At 46.5% G+C, this 18834-nt stretch overlaps 1 protein-coding gene across 5 annotated transcripts; it reads right to left on the bottom strand.

Annotated features, from left to right (window-relative positions):
• Window positions 1–666: 666 nt before the first annotated feature.
• On the bottom strand, window positions 667–18505 carry LOC123111731 (putative disease resistance protein RGA3). Of its 5 annotated transcripts, XR_006454679.1 has the most exons (10): window positions 18101–18501; window positions 16603–17757; window positions 13201–15492; window positions 12847–13018; window positions 11273–11523; window positions 4326–4485; window positions 4159–4248; window positions 2566–2870; window positions 982–2383; window positions 667–872 (listed from the first exon to the last, which is right to left on the bottom strand). XR_006454679.1 is itself a non-coding variant. In XM_044532581.1 (9 exons), exons 1-9 carry the CDS (start codon window positions 18386–18388, stop codon window positions 1949–1951), a joined length of 5148 nt encoding a protein of 1715 aa, XP_044388516.1. In that variant the 5' UTR covers window positions 18389–18501; the 3' UTR covers window positions 667–1948. The 5 variants fall into 5 exon arrangements, 4 of the variants coding, with proteins under 4 accessions (XP_044388516.1, XP_044388517.1, XP_044388518.1 ...); XM_044532581.1 differs by having other exon boundaries at window positions 667–2383; XM_044532582.1 differs by having other exon boundaries at window positions 667–2383; window positions 2566–2867; window positions 18101–18499.
• Window positions 18506–18834: the final 329 nt, after the last annotated feature.

Here is an 18834-nt window from a genome sequence, read left to right as displayed (position 1 = left end):
CTACATGTTGGATCCTTCCCATTCTGTTATGCTAGTCCTATGGAGTCTTAGCACGACGACTTTTTAATTGTCTACTACAACAATGTTTGCCCGACTCCGATAAGGGAGGGGCGATGACGGCAGCACGCCTTCGGCTCGCTCCAATGCTTGTAGTAGTCAATAGGTGGTCTACGGAACTGGATGTAAATTTTACTTCTAGTGTTCTTTGTACTACTGTTGATGAATAGATCGAAAGTTTTCTCGCAAAAAAAAGGTGTAGAATAAAAAGGGAGAATGAAAAGGGAGAAAGGGAATTCGAACCCGAGACCTTCTTGAACACAGTACAATCAAAGTCGCTTACATACACGAGCATACTATGAGCATCTCCAAGAGACTGAGCCGCCATAGTATCTTGAGATTAGCTAGGCTCATGAGCACGTGTAGGGAACGACCCAACATGTGTGCATTTTGCACGAACAAGAAATACGCTTGTTCTTGTATACTTTTAGATAAAAGGCACAAGCAGCCCCCGACTTTAAATTGATAAAACTGAGAAACGGCCAACAAAGTTTTACAATTGTTACATATTACAATCATGAGCTAGCTAAAAATAAGGAGTGCCTAACGATATGGAGGCATGTTGTACACGTAAGCAGTAAAATTAAGAATGCCAGTTTTTGTCGGCAATGAAAAGGAAGAAATAGATACCTGTAATATGGAGGAATGTTGTACTTACATGTACAATTTTAATAAGGTCTAGTTAAAAAAATTAATTAGGATTGCTTAATTCTAATTTAAGTTGTAGCCAATGAACTAACATTTGAGTGCGGATGGAAAAAAGAAGACCCTGCAGATCCAGTGCAATGTCTGGTTAAAGAAGTATCACCAGACTCCTACAATTGCAGGTAGTATGAAAACATCTTCAGAGAAACATCCTCGGATAGTAACATAAAGCAACTGACCATTTGTGAGAAAATGAAGGGATCAAGATAATAGCACTACCATGGTGTGTGCAACACTACAATATTTTGGTTCTGAAAGTAAATCTGCATGTTGGTCACTTGCCACAGGAAAAAGATGAAAGGTGCCGTGATTGTACTTCTATTGTATGCCTGCTTCTTGGATGCATCAGGTACATAAAAACAGTTGAATATTCTCGAAGTGCAACAGCTCAGAAGCTTGATCAGGTTGAAGTAGAAGTTCTGTATATGAATTAGTAATTTAACTAAACCAGCCACATGCGCAGAAAACTCATCGTGGGTTCAGTAAAGCGAGATGGAAATAACCGGCTGTGCGCCCATGATCATCTTATCACCAGTAGTAGGCAGTCCTCACCTAGACTCCTACAACTACACAGAGAACGCCGAGCTGTCGCCGGCAAACGGGTTGGACGACACATCAATCTATGCATATTGTCCATACTGGAAGGATCATGCATTAACAGTTCCCAAACTCAGAACCCATGTTGGCAGTTTCCAGCAACCAAAGTGCCAATTAACTGAGCAAAACAAACCCAACCAGGCGCTGTGAAGAAGACAATAGTGTGGGCTCTTCTACCCTCAAAACTACAATCAAACTCTGCAGCGTTTCTGGATTGCAGCAGCAGAACACATAAAAGGATCCAATTCAGGGCAAGGGACGTGCGGAAGGCAATCCTGTAGGGAACACGGCAGATTCCTTGCAGCCCTCCAGTAAGCTTCCTGGCGATGTCAATGGCCTCGAATCACCATGCACAACGGGCATGGACGGAGTTCAGAGTCGTAGCAGCCCGGTTTTGTCAGCTTAGCACAGCTCGTCCATGGCCGATGAGAATTGTACTGTACAAGTGTAACCAGTCAGCAGAGGGTTACAGCAGCGGAGTTCATGACAAAGGATTGTCAGGGGCTCAAGGTCACAGTGCTGCGAAAGTTCCAGGGTCCAGCTTGTCGCCTACTTTACCAGTCAGGCGCAAAACCGAAACTGCTGATTTCTACCGGGGAGAGAGTGGAGGAGAAAGTGTAATATCAGAACCGATAGGAGAAGCGTCGTACTGGGTCATTTGCAACTGTGGACTGCTCACATCAGGCGAATACTGGTGCTTTGTCACCTTCCCTTCTGCAGGAAACTCCGCATGCCCGCTGCTCTTGTCTCTGGAATTGACACCCCAGGGTATCCCCTCCACTTTCACAAATTCTTCCCAACTCCTCTCGTACTCGTACGGCTGTCCTATGCGATTTCTGTGGTCTTTCCATATTTCCCACAGCCGCTCCCCTACCTCCTCTATTCTTGGGCGATCATCCACTTCGAAACTTGTACACCAGGATGCTAAACCAAGCCAGTCTCCAAGAAATTCTTCATCCACATGATCCGCCAAACGGTCATCCAATATCTCACTGACGTGGCCTGCCTTAAATCTCTCGAGAGCCTGCATGCACAACACAGAGGCTAGTATGTCATTCTACAGAATTTCGAAACACAAGGACAAAAGGCATCGGCCATTGCAGTTATGAAAACTGCACTAGACCTCCGAACGCATATCTACATGACATGAACTTCATTAGGATAGACACGTCAACTGGAGACAAAAGCATACGAGGTTCAACTTACCCATGCCGCAATGCCAGGGCCAAGATGGTTGTCAAAGATCCCTGAGTCTCGCATGTCTTGATCCCACATTTGCGGTCCACGGGAAGATATAATTTCTAAGAGTATTACACCAAAAGTGTAGACATCAGATTTAACTGTCAGCTCACAGTAACGGTTGTATTGTGGATCTATGTAGCCAATTGTCCCTATCACTTTATCCATGTCACCACTTCCTGACAATTCAAAAGTACCCAACTTTGCTCTATAACTCTCTGTCAGAAGGATTTTCGTAGTCTTTAAATCATAACAGATCATTGTTTCCCCTGCTACAATCAAATCATGACCATAACGAAAAATTTCTCATCAAATACCCATGATCAAATAAAGCTATCAAATTAGTCGAGCAGCCGCAAGCAAGTATAAATGATCAACGATTTTGAGAACACAGAATTTATCTGCTCAACATTTGAATTAGACAAAATGGAAAGACTAATTATTAAATAATTAAGTCAGCTGAATGAAAATGATATTAATTATTAAATAATTAAAGTCAGCTGAAGGAAAACTCGTCCTGATAAAAAGGGATAGCAATGTCTTTCTCACCCAAAAGTCAAGCTTGGTCCTTTCTCTGCCAAAAGGTCTCCCATGCCAGTTTATAATCACAGCATATCCTTCTCCCACCAAAAAAAATCAAGCCTAGCCTTCACTCCAAAATTTTCGGATACCCCAGTTCATGTCTCTCTCTCACCTAGGAGCCCTATCTCATTAAAGACATGCAGTCTGGCTACATTTCACAAAACTGTAACTCTTACCGAAAAAGGCTTTCGCCCCGCTTTATATATAAAGCAACGATCATCAACAACCCGGTACAAACGCACGCCTCCACAACACACGCACACACCCAAGGCAGGATACATAGGCGCTGAGCGCAGCAACACCAACCCTAGCACTACAAGAGCAACCGAGGACTTCGACCGTGAACACGCCACTGCGAAGAGATGAAGCCACATACGACGAACCGCGGGCTCCAAAGCGCCGCCTTCATGAAGGTTACGACACCGGAGCGCCGCCACCGCCCGATCCGAGGATCAGAGTTTCCCCTGGAGCAACACGACGGGCAATGAGAGCCGCGACGACGCCTTCAAGAAGGGAACGAGCTTCGTTGTCGCCAGTCCGTCCGAAGATACAACAGGTTTTCACCCCGGCCAACGCTCACCGCCACCGAACACCACACCCCGGCTACCACGCCGCCCACACGGCCATGGCCACCGGGCAGCACTGAGCCAGGGGGGACCCTAGCCGCCGGCCCAAGGCCTCTAGAGTGCATGCTGTCAACCTAAGTTATTTTAACTTGGCCGTGTAAAAAATGAACCAGGTTCGTTTTTCAAAAATATATGATGATGCAAATTTATAGTCAATTTTAAATTTGGAAATCGTGCTAACGTTCAAAATCATTCACTCTTTTTCTACTGAAGTGAGTATGCATTGAAGTACTCGATTCTTTTTTTGTTGAGAAGCTGAAGTACTTGAATTGACAAATATCAAAACTATATGGTGCAATTTAATCAATGTGTAATGAACCAATATTGACACCATAGGTTATCACTTTCTTACCAGCACATAAATGAAGATAAGTCAAGGCAATAGCAACATCAATAGCGATCGATATGCGTTGATCCAAATCCAGGATTTTCTGATGTTGGCCTGTGGATAAGTTAAAATTGATGCAGGTAATTCAAATTTCCCAACCGAAGGAAGAATAAATGAGCAACTTAACATACCATCCAGGTGCTGCCTTAGACTGCCATTTGGAACATACTCACTGATCATAATAAACTGATTTCCTTTATCAATAAAACATAGAGACCTCACCAAACTCCAGTGATTAATTGCTGTAAGGAGCTGCACTTTCTTGTGAACTTCCGCAGCACGATCACAGCCCTGAAAACAAAAGAAGACTTAATTACCACGTGCTGAGGAACAACATCGTTATTATTATTTGGGGAATTCTCTACACTAGGAATGGCAGGCCGGCTGCAACTGCGATGCATGAGGAGGCTGCAGCAGCGTACCCAAGGCTACACCCTTTAGTATGATCAGGTTTCGGTCACGAGTCATGTTATTGTTCAGAAAAGGGAGTACCTTCCAGAGTTCAAATTAGGTACAGATTGATTTCGAACCAACTTGTCAATCACGCCATGGTTGTCCTATATAAATAGTCTGTACTCATTCGAGGAATGAGATAATAAAGAAGTTTACGCCCTAGAGTCTCCTTTTCCTTACCATTCTACCCTAGCAGCACCGGCTAAGGCACGGGCCGGCCAGATTACTGAACTCCGCCCTAGACCTTCCCCAGGAAGACCAAATTAGCATCTCTTGTCCTGGTACCATGGTACACGTGATAGATATTTCCTTCAGTGTAAGATGCATCTAGCCTTTACACAGAAGTGAATATTTTCAACCGTTTACCTGTATTTTGCTAGTGAGGAAGTATCCTGCTCTTTGTTTGTATGAGGTGTGATCATATGCTCTTTTCTCTTGAAACAGGCTTAGCCCCATTTTATATATAAAGCACAAACGACCGAACCGATACAAGGTGGTGGCGATAACCCCTTACAAGCAAGCCAAAAGATAAAAAAACGACAACCAAGACGGCAGCAAGAACGCCACCAACCCGAAGCCGAGCATGAAAACAGGGGGTGCCACACCTAACAAGATGCTGCCAAGACTACCGAACCGGAACTGAACCACGCCGCCTTGGGAAATCACCGGACCCCGACACACCGAACACACCAAGCTATTGCCGGAGAGGGCAAGCGTCTGCCCTCTCGCTCCGGGCCATGGAGCACTGATCCTGGCAGTGGATAGCGAGGACCGAGGACGGTGACGACGAGGACACGTGTAAATGATAGGAGACCAACGAATCCACTTCAAGCCAGAGCCGAAGAAGCATCACGCCAGGATCAAAGCACGCCCAAGACACCGATACGCTACAGCCGGATGATACTTGAGTTCCTCGACAATGCCCCCAGGATGGTAACAGAGCAAAGCGCCGTGGCCGTCGAGCCCGAAATGATGAAGTAAGGTTTTCACTTGGAACCCTAACACGAAGAGGAACCCACAATGACGCCCCCAGAGCTAAGTGACACCCTTGAGCATCACCGTCGCCGGCGCCAAAGCACGGATCTTTCGCTCGGATGCTCACCATTTCCACCTAAGGCACCACCAAACCGAACCCAAGGGAGGGGCCGCCTTGCCAGCTCGACACCTCCAGATCCAGACCAGGGAGACGCCACCGCCAAGTCATGAGGACGCCAGGATCACCCGCCGCCCCTCCCATTGCTACCCACATAGCAAAGAGGAGGCACCACCCGCTGTCGCACTGCTTGCCGCAAAGCCAATCGCGCAGCCTCACCATCGAGGGCCACCGCCCTGGAATCCAAGACTGACGCACCACCGGCACCGGAACAACATGTTGTCCGAGACTAGGCACCTAGACACGAACAACGCCCGGAGCGGAACCGCCGTCAGTCAGGACCGGACATTCCCGATGCCGGCCCACATGCAGATACACCCGGTCACGGGTGCCAAATCCCACCTCGTTCCAGCTCCACCACGACCGGGACGAGGAACTCGGGGACAACCAGCACCATGGAATGGGCCGATTGCCCGCCGCATGGTACCTAGCTAGCATGCCTCCATGAGCAAGATCCGTCCATCTGAATCAGGCCAAGGACAAACCCCGAGGCCCGCCTGTTAGACCTTTCAGCCTGAGCATTGATAGTTGTGGATGACACTAGGAGAGTTGGGACAATTTTCGTTGGTTTATTTCTCACACAATGCCATGCCCACCTGAGGGGATGGGGATACATATTTATAGGCTGCTAGCCAGCCAAGGCATATGCTAAGATGCTGCTAAGATGCCAGTCTAAGATGCTAGTCTAAGATGCTAGTCTAAGATGCTAACTGACAGTCCTTGATGGTCAAGAACAGAACTCTATCCTAACAGCCAGTCCTTGATGGTCCAGGACTTTATCCTCCTAACTGCCACAAGGACCATGTGCTGCAGCCCCACAAGGACCCTAGTACACAGACTTATCCATCATTCTCCCCCTAAGTCTTGTACGTCGTCTTGTGGGAGAGTTGAATCATCCCAATCCTGGAGCAAAGTTCGAGGAACTTGACCCTCCCAAGGGGCTTGGTGAGCAGGTCTGCGAGCTGATCCTTGGTGTTGATGTAGCTCGCCTCGATGCTCCCTTCTTCCACACAGCTGCGGATGAAGTGATACCTCAGTCGGATGTGCTTGCTCCGTTCGTGGAACACGGGGTTCTTTGCCAGGGCCAGGGCGGACTTGCTGTCCACCAGGAGCTGCACCGTTCTGGTGTCTTGAACGAGAAGATCACCAAGTAGTCGAGCAAGCCAGAGCGCCTGAGTACAGGCGGTGGAGGCCGCTATGTACTCAGCCTCACAGCTGGACAGGGCCACCACCTGCTGCTTGACTGATTGCCAGCTCACGAGACACTTGCCGAGGAAGAGGAGGATCCCGCTCGTGCTCTTGCTGGTGTCGATGTCGCCGGCGTGGTCGCTGTCGCTGTACCCGACGAAGTGTGCCGCCCCAGGACACCTAGGGTAGTGGAGGCCGTGGTCGAGGGTCCCTGCTATGTAGCGGACGATCCTCTTCACTGCCTGCTGGTGTTCCGACGTTGGTCGCTCCATGAACCGACTGACATAGCCGACGGAGAATGCCAAGTCCGGCCGTGTGTGAGTGAGGTAGCGAAGGCTCCCCACAAGGCGTCGGTACTGCGTAGCATCCACTTCCTCCGTCGTGCTGTCGCGACTTAGTTTCAGCCTCTCCTCCATCGGAGTGAGAGCTGGATGGCAGTCGGTGAGCCCAGCTAGCTCAACGATGCGCTTGGCGTAGGCGGACTGTCGAAGCGCGATCCCGGAGTGGTCCTGGTGCACCTCAATCCCTAGATAGAAGGAGAGGAGCCCCAGGTCACTCATCTGGAACGTGGCCTTCATGTCTTCCTTGAACGCCGCCACCTCTGCATCTTTGGTGCCGGTGATCACCAGGTCGTCAACGTAGACGCCCACCAGCAGGGCATTTCCTCCACTCCCCCGTCGATAGACGGCAGCCTCATGCGGGCTCTGCTCAAAACCCATCTTCTTCAGCGTGGAGTCCAGCTTGGCGTTCCACGCCCTGGGTGCCTGCCGCAGGCCATAGAGAGCCTTGCGCAGGCGGAGCACCTTGCCCTCCTGGCCGGGAATCGTAAACCCCGGTGGCTGATGCACGTAGACTTCCTCCTTCAAGTCGCCATTGAGGAATGCCGACTTAACGTCCATGTGGTGGACACGCCAGCCCTCCTGGGCAGCCAGCGCAAGGAGAAGTCGCACGGACTCCATCCGTGCCACGGGAGCGAAAGCGTCGTCGAAGTCGACTCCTTCCTGCTGCAAGAAGCCTCGGGCCACCAAACGAGCCTTGTGCTTGATGATGGCGCCGGCTCCATCCCTCTTCAGCTTGAACACCCACTTAAGGGTGATTGCGCGGTGACCTCGAGGGAGATCAGCAAGCTCCCAGGTGCGGTTTTGCTCGACCGCATCCATCTCCAACTTCATCGCGGCGCGCCATGCCGCGTCTCTCTCGGCCTCTGCAAAGGACCGTGGTTCGCCGTCTTCACACACGAGCTGTAGCTGCGCCTCCAGGTCACGTGGCACCAGTCCTGGCACCGGCTGGTCGCCGAGCACATTATCCATCGTACGGTACCGCAGCGGTTCGCCTCCATACCATGCGTCGACCCGCTCCTCGTCGACCCACACGCCCGCGCACCTCATATGTGATGGCAGCTCCGCATCACACACGAGCCACCAACCTCGCCGGAACCTCAGCACTAGCACTGCACGCCACCCCCAGTCACCTTCATCCCCGACAGCCATTGTGTTGTGGTGGGGTGCATTTTGTACCTGGCCGTTGATGATCGTTGCTTCATATATAAAGCGGGGCCAAAGCCTTTTTCGGTAAGAGCAGGGACACCACAACTGCGCAACCATGCCACTCCCCAGATCTAGCCCATGGAGCACCGCCACAGCTCAGCGACGAGCGGAGAGCGTGGCCAGACAGCGGCCGCCACCTAGCGGTTCACACGCGCACCCGCGCGAGGACGCGCCACTGCCAGCCACCGCACTCCGTCATCACTTCTCCCCGAGCAAGCAACTCCGACTCCACCGTAGACGACCAACTAAGAGACCTTAGAACAAACAACATACGAGAACTTTGTCAGTCAATCAGCCAAACATGTTGCCACCGCATCGCCCCGCAATGCTACAGCTCCGACTTCACACCCAGGGATAAGACGAACGGTTGACGATTAAGAGCATGCCATGACCCTGCTCCTCTTGCCACCATAATCATTGCCACACAAGTCACAACACCACCGAACGCGAGGCAACTGCCCCAACATCCGCACCGACATGTAGGACTGGGCATTCGATTAAACCGAACCGATCGATTCGGTTCTCCGGTCAAAAAGGAAATTCGGTTTCCACTAAATGACAACCGATCGATCTTCTGAAAATCTGGGAACCGAGGATTCGGTGGACCGACGTTTCGGTTCGGTGCTCTGTTTCTGACCGAACACCAAATGAAGGAACAGAGGCACCGGTCGTCAATGGAAAGAAGAAACCAAAAAATCTTCAAAAATAGGCGTATGACAGACGAATGGAAGAGGAGATGTGGCTGTACGAGCAGCTCGGAAAAACAGATTCAGCTAGCTAGCCGGTGCTTGCAAAGTAGGGGTCATAGGCGTGTTGCTGGTTAGCCTGGGCGGAGCGTCGGTTGCAGTTCGAGGTGGAGGCGGGTGCTGTGGACGAGAAGAAGGGTAGGAGATGTCATGATGCCAGCGCCGGCGCCGGCGCCAATCGCCGGGATCAAGCAGGAGCGGTGCGGCTGGCTGGTGGCTGCTAGATCTTGCGGCGCCTCAACCTGCACGGTCGGTGGATAAGATGCCCTGTTTGCAGTCTGGTGAACTTGCCAAGGCCTAAATGGACGCATGTGACTAGTCGCTAGTGGGCTACAGCCAAGTGCATGGAGTTGGCCTGTACTAGTTTATTCGGTGTCATCGGTCCTTTCGGTTAACAAAGGGTTAAAACCGAACTGACCGAGCTAATTTCGGTTGTCTAGAGTAGCTGACCGAATTTGTACTGATTTTTTCGGTTTCGGTCTATTCGGCTTCGGCACCGGTTTTTTCGGTTCGGTAATTCGGTCTTCAGTTAAAATGCCCACCCCTACCGACATGGCCGGGCAGCCACTTGTCGAACCTGATGCCATGTCGGTCCAGCCCCGGTATGGCGAAAGGGATCGATGACCTTCAAAGGCGACGCCCCAAAGGGGGCAGCGGCATTGAAAATGACCCGCCGCCCGACTCACACCGGAGTAAGCTTTTGCTCCACGAACATGATCCGGAAGTGAAAGATGAGGAGGTGCTGAACATGATTCAGAAGTGAAGGATGAGGAGGTGCTCTGCAACAGGCCCCCAAGGAGGACAAGCGTCGTCCACAGACGCCACGCCATCTGAGCTTTCGCCCGGAGCCATCCACCCCACCACCCCCACACAACTGGCGCAGCGCCACCGGCCCACACGCCCGCTGGCCCGCGCACCTCATATGTGATGGCAGCTCCGCATCACACACGAGCCACCAACCTTGCTGGAACCTCAGCACTAGCACTGCACGCCATCCCCAGTCACCTTCATCCCCGACAGCCGTTGTGTTGTGGTGGCGTGCGTTTTGTACCCGGTTGTTGATGATCCTTGCTTTATATATAAAGCGGGGCGAAAGCCTTTTTCAGTAAGAGCAGGGACACCACGACTGCACAACCACGCCACTCCCCAGATCTGGCCCGTGGCGCACCGCCACACCCCAGTGACGAGCGGAGAGCGTGGCCAGACTACGGCTGCCACCCAGAGGTCCACACATGCACCCACGCAGGGACGCGCCACTGCCAGCCACCACGCGCTGCAGAGCCTCCACCACACACACACACACACCTTCGATGGAGAAGGGGCCCCGCTGCGACCACTAGCGGCGGCGGCGGCAGCTAGGGTTCTCCGGGTCGCGCGCCTAGGACGACGCGGGGCCAGGAGGGGATTTTTTCGTTTATTCCTTATGTGAAACAGTTCAGCCACACCCCTGATTTTTTGAAAGTAGTTTCAGAATTCTTGGAATTTCTTCCAACCATGTTGGAAGGTTGTCCCAAAAAAACTGGAGGTTTATTTCAAAAGCATTTTAAGACCTGTTTCAAGAATTGTTGAAACTATGGAGACGGCCATGAATGACGGTCGGGGAAGAGGGGACGTGTACTTTCTAACAGCACACACAAGGGGCTGTAAGAAATTGACTGTGCCAGGAAGACTGACAGCAAATTAGCATCCCCCATGATCCCAGTCCCCAACCTTTTCTCTCTTTTATCCCCATGTCATGGGGCCTATCCTTGCTCCTCATACCTCTGGTATCATTGGTCCTCAAGACCCTTACCAACCCCAGGACGTGACATAAATATAAAGTAACAAAATTAAGACCTACCAGAAGTAGTTTGTCAGCAAAACAAAGCATCATGAATAATACCGTAAATGAGTGGCAAAGAAACAGCAAGTTTTTATTAGAAATAAATTGCTAAATGATGAGAAAGGACACAAATCGAGAAAATAAGAGAATAGGCGAATGTGGAGACAACCTTTTTAGCTCTCCTCACGGCAACAATTTGGTTATTTGGTAAGATACCCTTGTAGACTTCCCAGGATCCACTTTCACTTAGCTTAAGTGCAGGTGAAAATCTCCGAGTAGCCTTCTGAACCTGCTTAAGGCTTAAGCTCAAGGATCGTACTCGAGGTATTTGTGCAGGCATTTTGGACCTAGACAGCTGGCGAGAGGTTGGTGGAGTCTCCAGTGATGGCATGCTTACTGCAGAGGATGTAATACGCTCCACTGAAAATGAAAAATTGTTAAGCACAACAGTCAAACAAAGTTTAATTCTTCCTAATGTTTCCGCTTCCAAAATAATTTCACAAATAAGACTTCCAAAATGTACCCTTGTTTGCTTTTCAACATAGTAGTCTGGTAGAGTATATGAACACAGAAGGTGGGCCACAGCAAAAAGATTGGTAATCGAACTGTACTGAATGCTCGCTGGCGCAAAAGCATTGAGGCAGCTGCCGCTGCGTGCCCGCCCCCCTGACCTGGTTTTCTAGTTGCTTCAGCCCTTCCTGTACAGTTTCTTTTTTGTGCCTTTTGGCTTTTCTCTGTTTCTTCTTTGTTGCTTTAGTCATTGTGCTATTTCGGCGCTTTCTACTATTACAAAATGACATGCATTTGATGCGTGTTCGAGGAAAAAATATTAGGTAAAGTTGGAACCATGCCCCTACACAGTCAGCAGTTTAAAAAATGCCACTGGCTGTGAGAATGACATATGAGTCCACCTAGTTACAAGTTTGCAGTGCTCTGGTTTCAAATATTAGAGATGTATGTTTTGTACTAGGACACTTATTTGTATTTCCTTTTGTATTAGGATTCCTGCTTTATCTCTTCCCCTGTACATGTATATATATTGGCCTTGAGCCCATGGAATTGATCAATTTGCTATTCCTAAAAGTTATTTTTTTTTCTCGAGAAAACACACAGCTTTCGTCTCGAAGCATTCATAGGACGTTAATGCTTTTTAAGCTGCAATAATAACGTTTAATGAAGGCACAACATTTATGCCATACTTCAACAAGCCACAAAAGAAAGCCATCTAATAGCACTTAAAAGAATCTAAAGCATTGTTTTATCCCTTGAGAATAATTATGCATATATCTCCACTGATCAATGCATACTTGATCTGATTCATAAGCTTAGATCCAATTGAACCATTCAGTGTCTGAAAATAGCTAAATCCTTCTATTCTCTTCTACTTGTCCTATCAGACATCAACGTGGTCAAACAATACACAGCTTTGGCCATTACTACTTTTAGTTATATATTAAAATTACTAGAAGTATAATGACATAGAAGAACAGGATGCTCTTAATTTTATTGTGTGGAGCGTCTATGAAGTCTTTAGTTGTGACACGGCATAAATATTAGCCCAGAAAAATACCTAACCACAAACAGGAGTATTCTTTCCTTATGCAGAGGTGTCATTAATACACACGAAAACAACTTAATGTCAAACAAATATATGTTCAGTTTAGAATGACAAATAAAATGCAGTAACCGAGTTGACAAAAGGTTTTCTATTCAGTCTAGAGTGGCAAATATTTATGTGCTAACCTGATTGTCCCAAACTGGTATTAAACTTGGGGAAAAGTTTCCGGATTATTGAGGTACCAAGGCCTGTTGTGACTGGGTTTTGCTGTAAAGATATCAAGGATGGTTCACCGGAGGATTGCCAGCCCGATGAGTCCACGTCCACAACATGGCGAGTATTCATATAGGCATCATCCTGTATTTCCGTAAGATAACAGGATGTGAGGACCAGTGGACCACAGAAAAGTGTGAAAAGTAATATGTTTTTAAATGTTATGTCATTAACCTGACATATTTTGTACAGCTAAGTAATGGGAGAAGAAAAGTAATATGTTGAAGAAATAAGTACAGCAACAAATGAAGCACACAGTTACTTGCCTGAGTGGTCAATTCATTTAAAATCCTTGTCCCAGATGAACTTTGGTTCCTTTTTTCATTCGGAATCTTTCTACTGGATGATTCTTGAGTGCATTTTACCCCTAGGAGCTTGAAAGAGGTTACTGCTTCACCATCATCCCCCACACATGCATCAATTACTATTTTCTCGATAGTCTGCAAGGATTCAAGCCATTGCAACCAACTGGAAGATATCCTGCACCCAGTAATCATTATGTTTGCTGGTGATGGAGATGACCATGGCCCCAAAGGTTCCCCACATGACAGAATCATGTTACTATCTTTTATTCCATATTTCTGACACTTCGGCAGAGATGGTTTGAACATAAGATTAGGGCACGATAGCACGGACAATTCCTCAAGAGCAGGGAACAAGAACTGCTGATTCCCATTGTTTGTCAACAACAATATAGGCAACTCTTCTAGGTTTAGTAAATTTTCCAATTTGAGGTGTAATAATTTCTTGAAGGGCTGTGTGCCCCCAGAAAGACCCATACCTAGATTTACGAGGTTAGGCATATCTTCTATATGCAAGTGCCGCAAATTTATTAGCTGGCCCAGTGGAGGAAGATCTTTACAGTTTCCAAGGCAGAGCAGATGGAGTCTGACAACGTTGGGGAGTAAAGTCACCATGTTGTTCATCATCCATGTAGGCCATGCAAATCCTGAATACCCAACTAGCTCAAAATGCTCTAAACTCTGGTGTGGTTGGAGCTTTTCCATAACTTCTTCACCTAAATCTTCATCTATTCCATGTACAGCTGGATGAGAAGTATTAGTCCACTCCAGCTTAAGGAAACGTAGCTCTGGTCGATTCTTCAGATTTGCTCTCTCTGCAATAGTTAAGCCCCTGGACCCTCTTGTGAGGTCTGGAATAACAAGCTCGTCGGTCGCTAAGTGCCAGTTTTCATCAATCCTAACAGAGCACCGGATGTATGGTGGAAGACAGGCCACTATCATTGGATCTTTCGTCAACAGAAATTTCAGTCCTGTCATTTTATGTATGATATCTAGGAACATTTGAGGTAAACTATGGGATGGATGCTCAAGAGCACAACCAGTGAGGTCCAACGTATGCAGCTTCTGAAGCCTCACAAAAGACAAAGGTATGACGAGAGGATTTTGCGACAAGTTCAGATATTCTAGATTGAACAAGTAGCCAAGAGATTGCAGACAGTCAATGGTAGGGATGCACTGTGAGAGATTCAAAAACTTCAGTCCAGTGAAGTTATTTAAACAGTTAGGCCGAGTCGGCAGCTTAAGACATTGCTGTAGATTCAGATACTCCAAATTGGTTGTTAACATCCCAACACTTACATGAAGTGCCTCGCAGCCAGTTAGATCCAAAATTCGAAGGTTCTCGATATTCCCGAAGGACGGAGGGAGGTTTTGAAGTCTATGACACCTCCTAAGTATAAGGACTTCCAACTTGACGAGATTACAAAAAGATCCAGGCAATTGTTCGAGCTCATAGCAGCTCGACATGTTCAGAGACCTAAGAAAATAAAGGTTGCCAAAAGATTCTGGTAGCTGCTTGAGGTTGAAGCAACTAGATAGGTTTAGATCCTCCAATTTCATTAAATTACCAAATGAACAAGGCAACTGTGGAAGCTCAGTGCAGCTTGACAAATCAATAAACCGAAGATCCTGAAGATTGCAGAGAGAGTCAGCTAGCTCACCAATATCATAACGACATGACACCCTAAGATGCTCAAGTGTTTGGAGATGACCAAGGGTTGCAGGCAAGTTTTGAAGTATGTCACAGCCTTGCAGGTTCAAATATTTTAGCTTCTCTAAAGAACCAATGAAAGAGGGCAACTCCTTGAGAGAAGTATTTGATAGATCCAACGCCTCAAGATTTATCAATGTACTCATGGAGGAAGGTAATATCTGAACCTTTAAGCCAGAAATATCAAGGTATCTTAGATGTTTCAAATGGCCAATGGAAGCGGGTATTTCTTCAATGCAGCTTCCACTGAGATTCAAAACACGCAGATGCCTCAGTAATTCAAATGCTTCTCGATGGAGCTTTATAGCCTCAGCATTCAGAAAGTGTAATGCCCTTGCCCTTGTGAGCAGTGCACTGCAAAGTGTTGATTGCCCTTTGTAATGGGTCAACAATGCATATTGGAAGGAGAGCTCTTTTGCATTATCATTCATTTCTTTATCATCCAAAATAATAATATCATTGCAAGCAACATGCCTTGCAAATTCATGGACAAAGTTATGCATGTAGAGTGTTGTAGGAGACGTACTGACCTCCATTCCATTAACCTGGAAACAAACAGAACATAAATCATATAATTCCCCAACATAACCACCTTATTTGAATTTGGACTAGTTTACAACCATCCATGGGAGAACCTAACTATGATACAGAACATGAACCAAGAAAGTGTGATAGGAAAAGGCTAAAGGTGGGTGTCAGTGTTTAAAACCTCATCTAACTTCTCTTGCCCTGCCTGGCAGCATTTTTTGGGTGAATACTCACGGGGCAACAACTAGCAGATAAATATCCAGTGAATTTCGAAATCCCATTTTTTTTTTCTGGAAACCTTCATTCTGGGCCTGAAGCTCTCAAGCACAGAAAGATACAGGCAAGACATGCATGCATAGTCAACCTTCTAGAGCAATAAGGAAGGAGGTAGTAGTAGGCAAGCAACATGACCACATGAATGCTCATCCTGAAAGTCAATCGAAATGGAAGCTCCCAAAGATATTCCAAACTAAAGCTATGACATCATTGATGCATTCAAATCTAACTAAATTATTACTACCTCCGTTCTAAAATACAAGACCTCCTAGAGAGCATGCTGTCAAGCTTCTCTCTCTTTCGTAACTAATGAACAAAAAACTACTTAGATTTGTTTGGTACAAACTGTAGCATTACATTTTTCATCAAAAATAGCTTCAAAATTTATTTATTTTACTAAGATATACATATAAAAAAGTTGCTCAAAGTTGCATCTTGAGACTGTCCATATCTAAAACGTCATGTATTTTGAAACGGATGGAGTACTAACTAAAGGCTAGATAAGCTCAATATACTACATACAAATACCAGAATCTTGTAATACGCATGATTCATCGTGAACCTATTGGTGAGTCCTTTACCATCTGATAAAGAAAGTACCATTGATTCTAAAGGATAATAACCTTGATCATATATTCATGAATGACAGGCGAAGATTGTTGAGAACGAAAGTTACGTATTTACTCATCAGTCGAAGTTCATAAATGAAAACCATAAACAACAATAAGTAAAATATGAACTTACTAAGTAGGCAGCAAATTTTCACAATGGTATATCCGTAAATAGTTGAAAAGCATACTTCAAACAGTAAAAGAAAAGACTGTCAATCCAACAAATACTTGGTGACTTACTGAATGTGTCTTCCTGACTTGGAGGAAATGTATTGACAGAAGGTCCTGAATGTACATCTCCGCCTGCACATAGGATGGCAAAGTTCCATGTTTTGATCCAATAATATCAAGCGCAATCCACTGTCTGATAAGTTTTTCTTTATCAATAATAGATCCCTTAGGAAATACTGATAAATATAGAAAGCATAGTTTCAGCGCTGAGGGCATGTCATAGTATATTTGATTCAGTGATGAAAACACTTTAACTTTCATGGAATATGTGCTCTCTAATTTACATATTGGTTCATCCCTTGCTGCTAACCAGACATCCATGACTTGATTGTGCACTACTGAACCCAGAAAATGAGCTAAAGATGGTATTCCATCACATCTTTTCACAATTTGCTTCCCAATTTTCTTCAGGCATGAATTAACAATACCTCCATCCCCAAAAGCTTTTTCAGAAAATATTTCCCAACAGTCATCTTCAGACAATGGAAACAACTTGTACGGTGGGAAAGTGTGCATTAGTTCTGCAGTTATTTCACTGGAAGTGGTCACCAAAACCTTGATCCACTTGTTCGTACGCCTGAGCATTTCCTTCAGTTCATCCAACTGGCTTTTATCTATGCTACAAAGGTCATCCAAGACAATTAGACAACGTTTGTCATGAAGTGTCTTCTGCAAACGATCCTTTAGCAATTGGAGATTTTCATGGATCTGAATGTTGGTATTGATTTCTGAGGGTCCTTCTTTTGTTCCATTAGCTTGTGAGATTATATCAGCAGCAATGTTTTTAAGGTCAAATTTCCTATTTAAGTCGATCCAAATACGAAGATCTAAATTCCACCCTTCTCCCTGGTCATGGAAAATTAATCTGGCAAGAGCTGTTTTCCCCAAACCCACAAGGCCAACTATGGGAATGATGGACAATGTTTCTGTATCATTTTCCAACATTAATTCCTTTATTTTTTCTTTGTCACTATCTCTTCCAACAATTGCAGCTCTATAGAACTCTTCTTGGATATCAGATTGCTCAAGATCAAACTTTGGGTGCTGCATCAAACTGAAAACCACAGAATCTCTTGCTAAAAGATCCAACCTTTTTCTGAGTATCTTCATTCTATTCACTCTGGTATCGTACAAGAAAAATGGACATGAACACAATGATGTTGCCTGCAAAATTAATTTTAAAAATGATCAATCAACGAGAGTTTTAACTAACCTAGATGGTGCAATATAGCTGATGCGTTGCACCGCCAAATCAGTTGTACAAATATATATACAGCAGCAGCTCCATTTCAAACATTGATTGTAGAAATACTAGTATATGACAGGAGCAAATGTAAACTGTAAGTGGCAATAAATCTAGAAAGGATCAAGTGTAGCACCGTAATAACCTAAAGAGTAGCATTTTCGACACAAAAGGAAAAGGAAATTTTAGTAATTTGCACTAGCGGTTATCCATTATAAAGAAGATGCCTGGGCAAGGCGCATTTGGGGGTTGGGACTATCGAACCTTTGTAATACAGCCGGTCCTCTCAGATCCGATGCCATTTTGGTCTTCAAACTCGTCCAAGAGATGTTCAGAATCATAGACAATCTGATTTATCGTCGCCATCCAATCCTGCACCTCCGTACGCGCCCTAAAATATCTCTCCACACTTAGCAGCACATCTTGCAACCCCGACAGAGTTCGCCACAGATGCGCCACGTGCTCGTCTACGCCCGAGGGTAGCTCCGACCGGCGAGCGTCGGAGGCCAACCGGCGTAGGAGCCGGTCAACGACGGCGCCGGCGGTGGCCATAAGGCATGTGGACTTGGCTTATGGATATTCCACGGTAGAGGCGAAGAAGAAGACCGTGTGGATATTCCACGGTAGAGGCGAAGAAGAAGACCGTGTGTCCGTGTCCATTTAAGTCTGATCACAGTGAAAAGCGCTCTCGATAAAATCCCCGTACCGGTATTGTTAGTACGAGAAAGCTAAAATCCAGTCGACTGGATTTTAGTGATAGGCATTTACGATTCGATCTCCGTTCCATCCGCATCACAGCGCTCTCTCGTTCCGTTCTCCCGATCTTTCTCGCTCGGTCAGTTTTTTTCTCCCGTATAATCCCACAATGAGTTCTAAATTCGCTAAAAAAAAAGGTGTGGGGATTCGATCCCACGACCAGATAATTGGAGGTGTACCGCCGTAACCAACTCAGCACAAGTAGTTGTTGTGGGAGATTGGTAGTTAAAATCTTCTTTTGT

This window comes from Triticum aestivum, chromosome 5B, assembly GCF_018294505.1.
Source record: "Triticum aestivum cultivar Chinese Spring chromosome 5B, IWGSC CS RefSeq v2.1, whole genome shotgun sequence".
In the NCBI taxonomy this organism is placed as follows: domain Eukaryota; kingdom Viridiplantae; phylum Streptophyta; class Magnoliopsida; order Poales; family Poaceae; genus Triticum; species Triticum aestivum.
This window is presented reverse-complemented; position numbering and strand designations above follow the sequence as displayed.

Bases quoted from the DNA above. Each gene is read 5' to 3' on its own strand.
- LOC123111731 (XM_044532581.1), bottom strand. From the start codon at position 18,388: ATGGCCACCGCCGGCGCCGTCGTTGACCGGCTCCTACGCCGGTTGGCC. The intron at 13,019-13,200 runs GCAAGTAACTGT...ACGGAAATACAG, and splicing joins TAAATGAATTGACCACTCAG to GATGATGCCTATATGAATAC. The intron at 2,384-2,565 runs GTAAGTTGAACC...TTGTGCATGCAG, and splicing joins GCCCTGGCATTGCGGCATGG to GCTCTCGAGAGATTTAAGGC.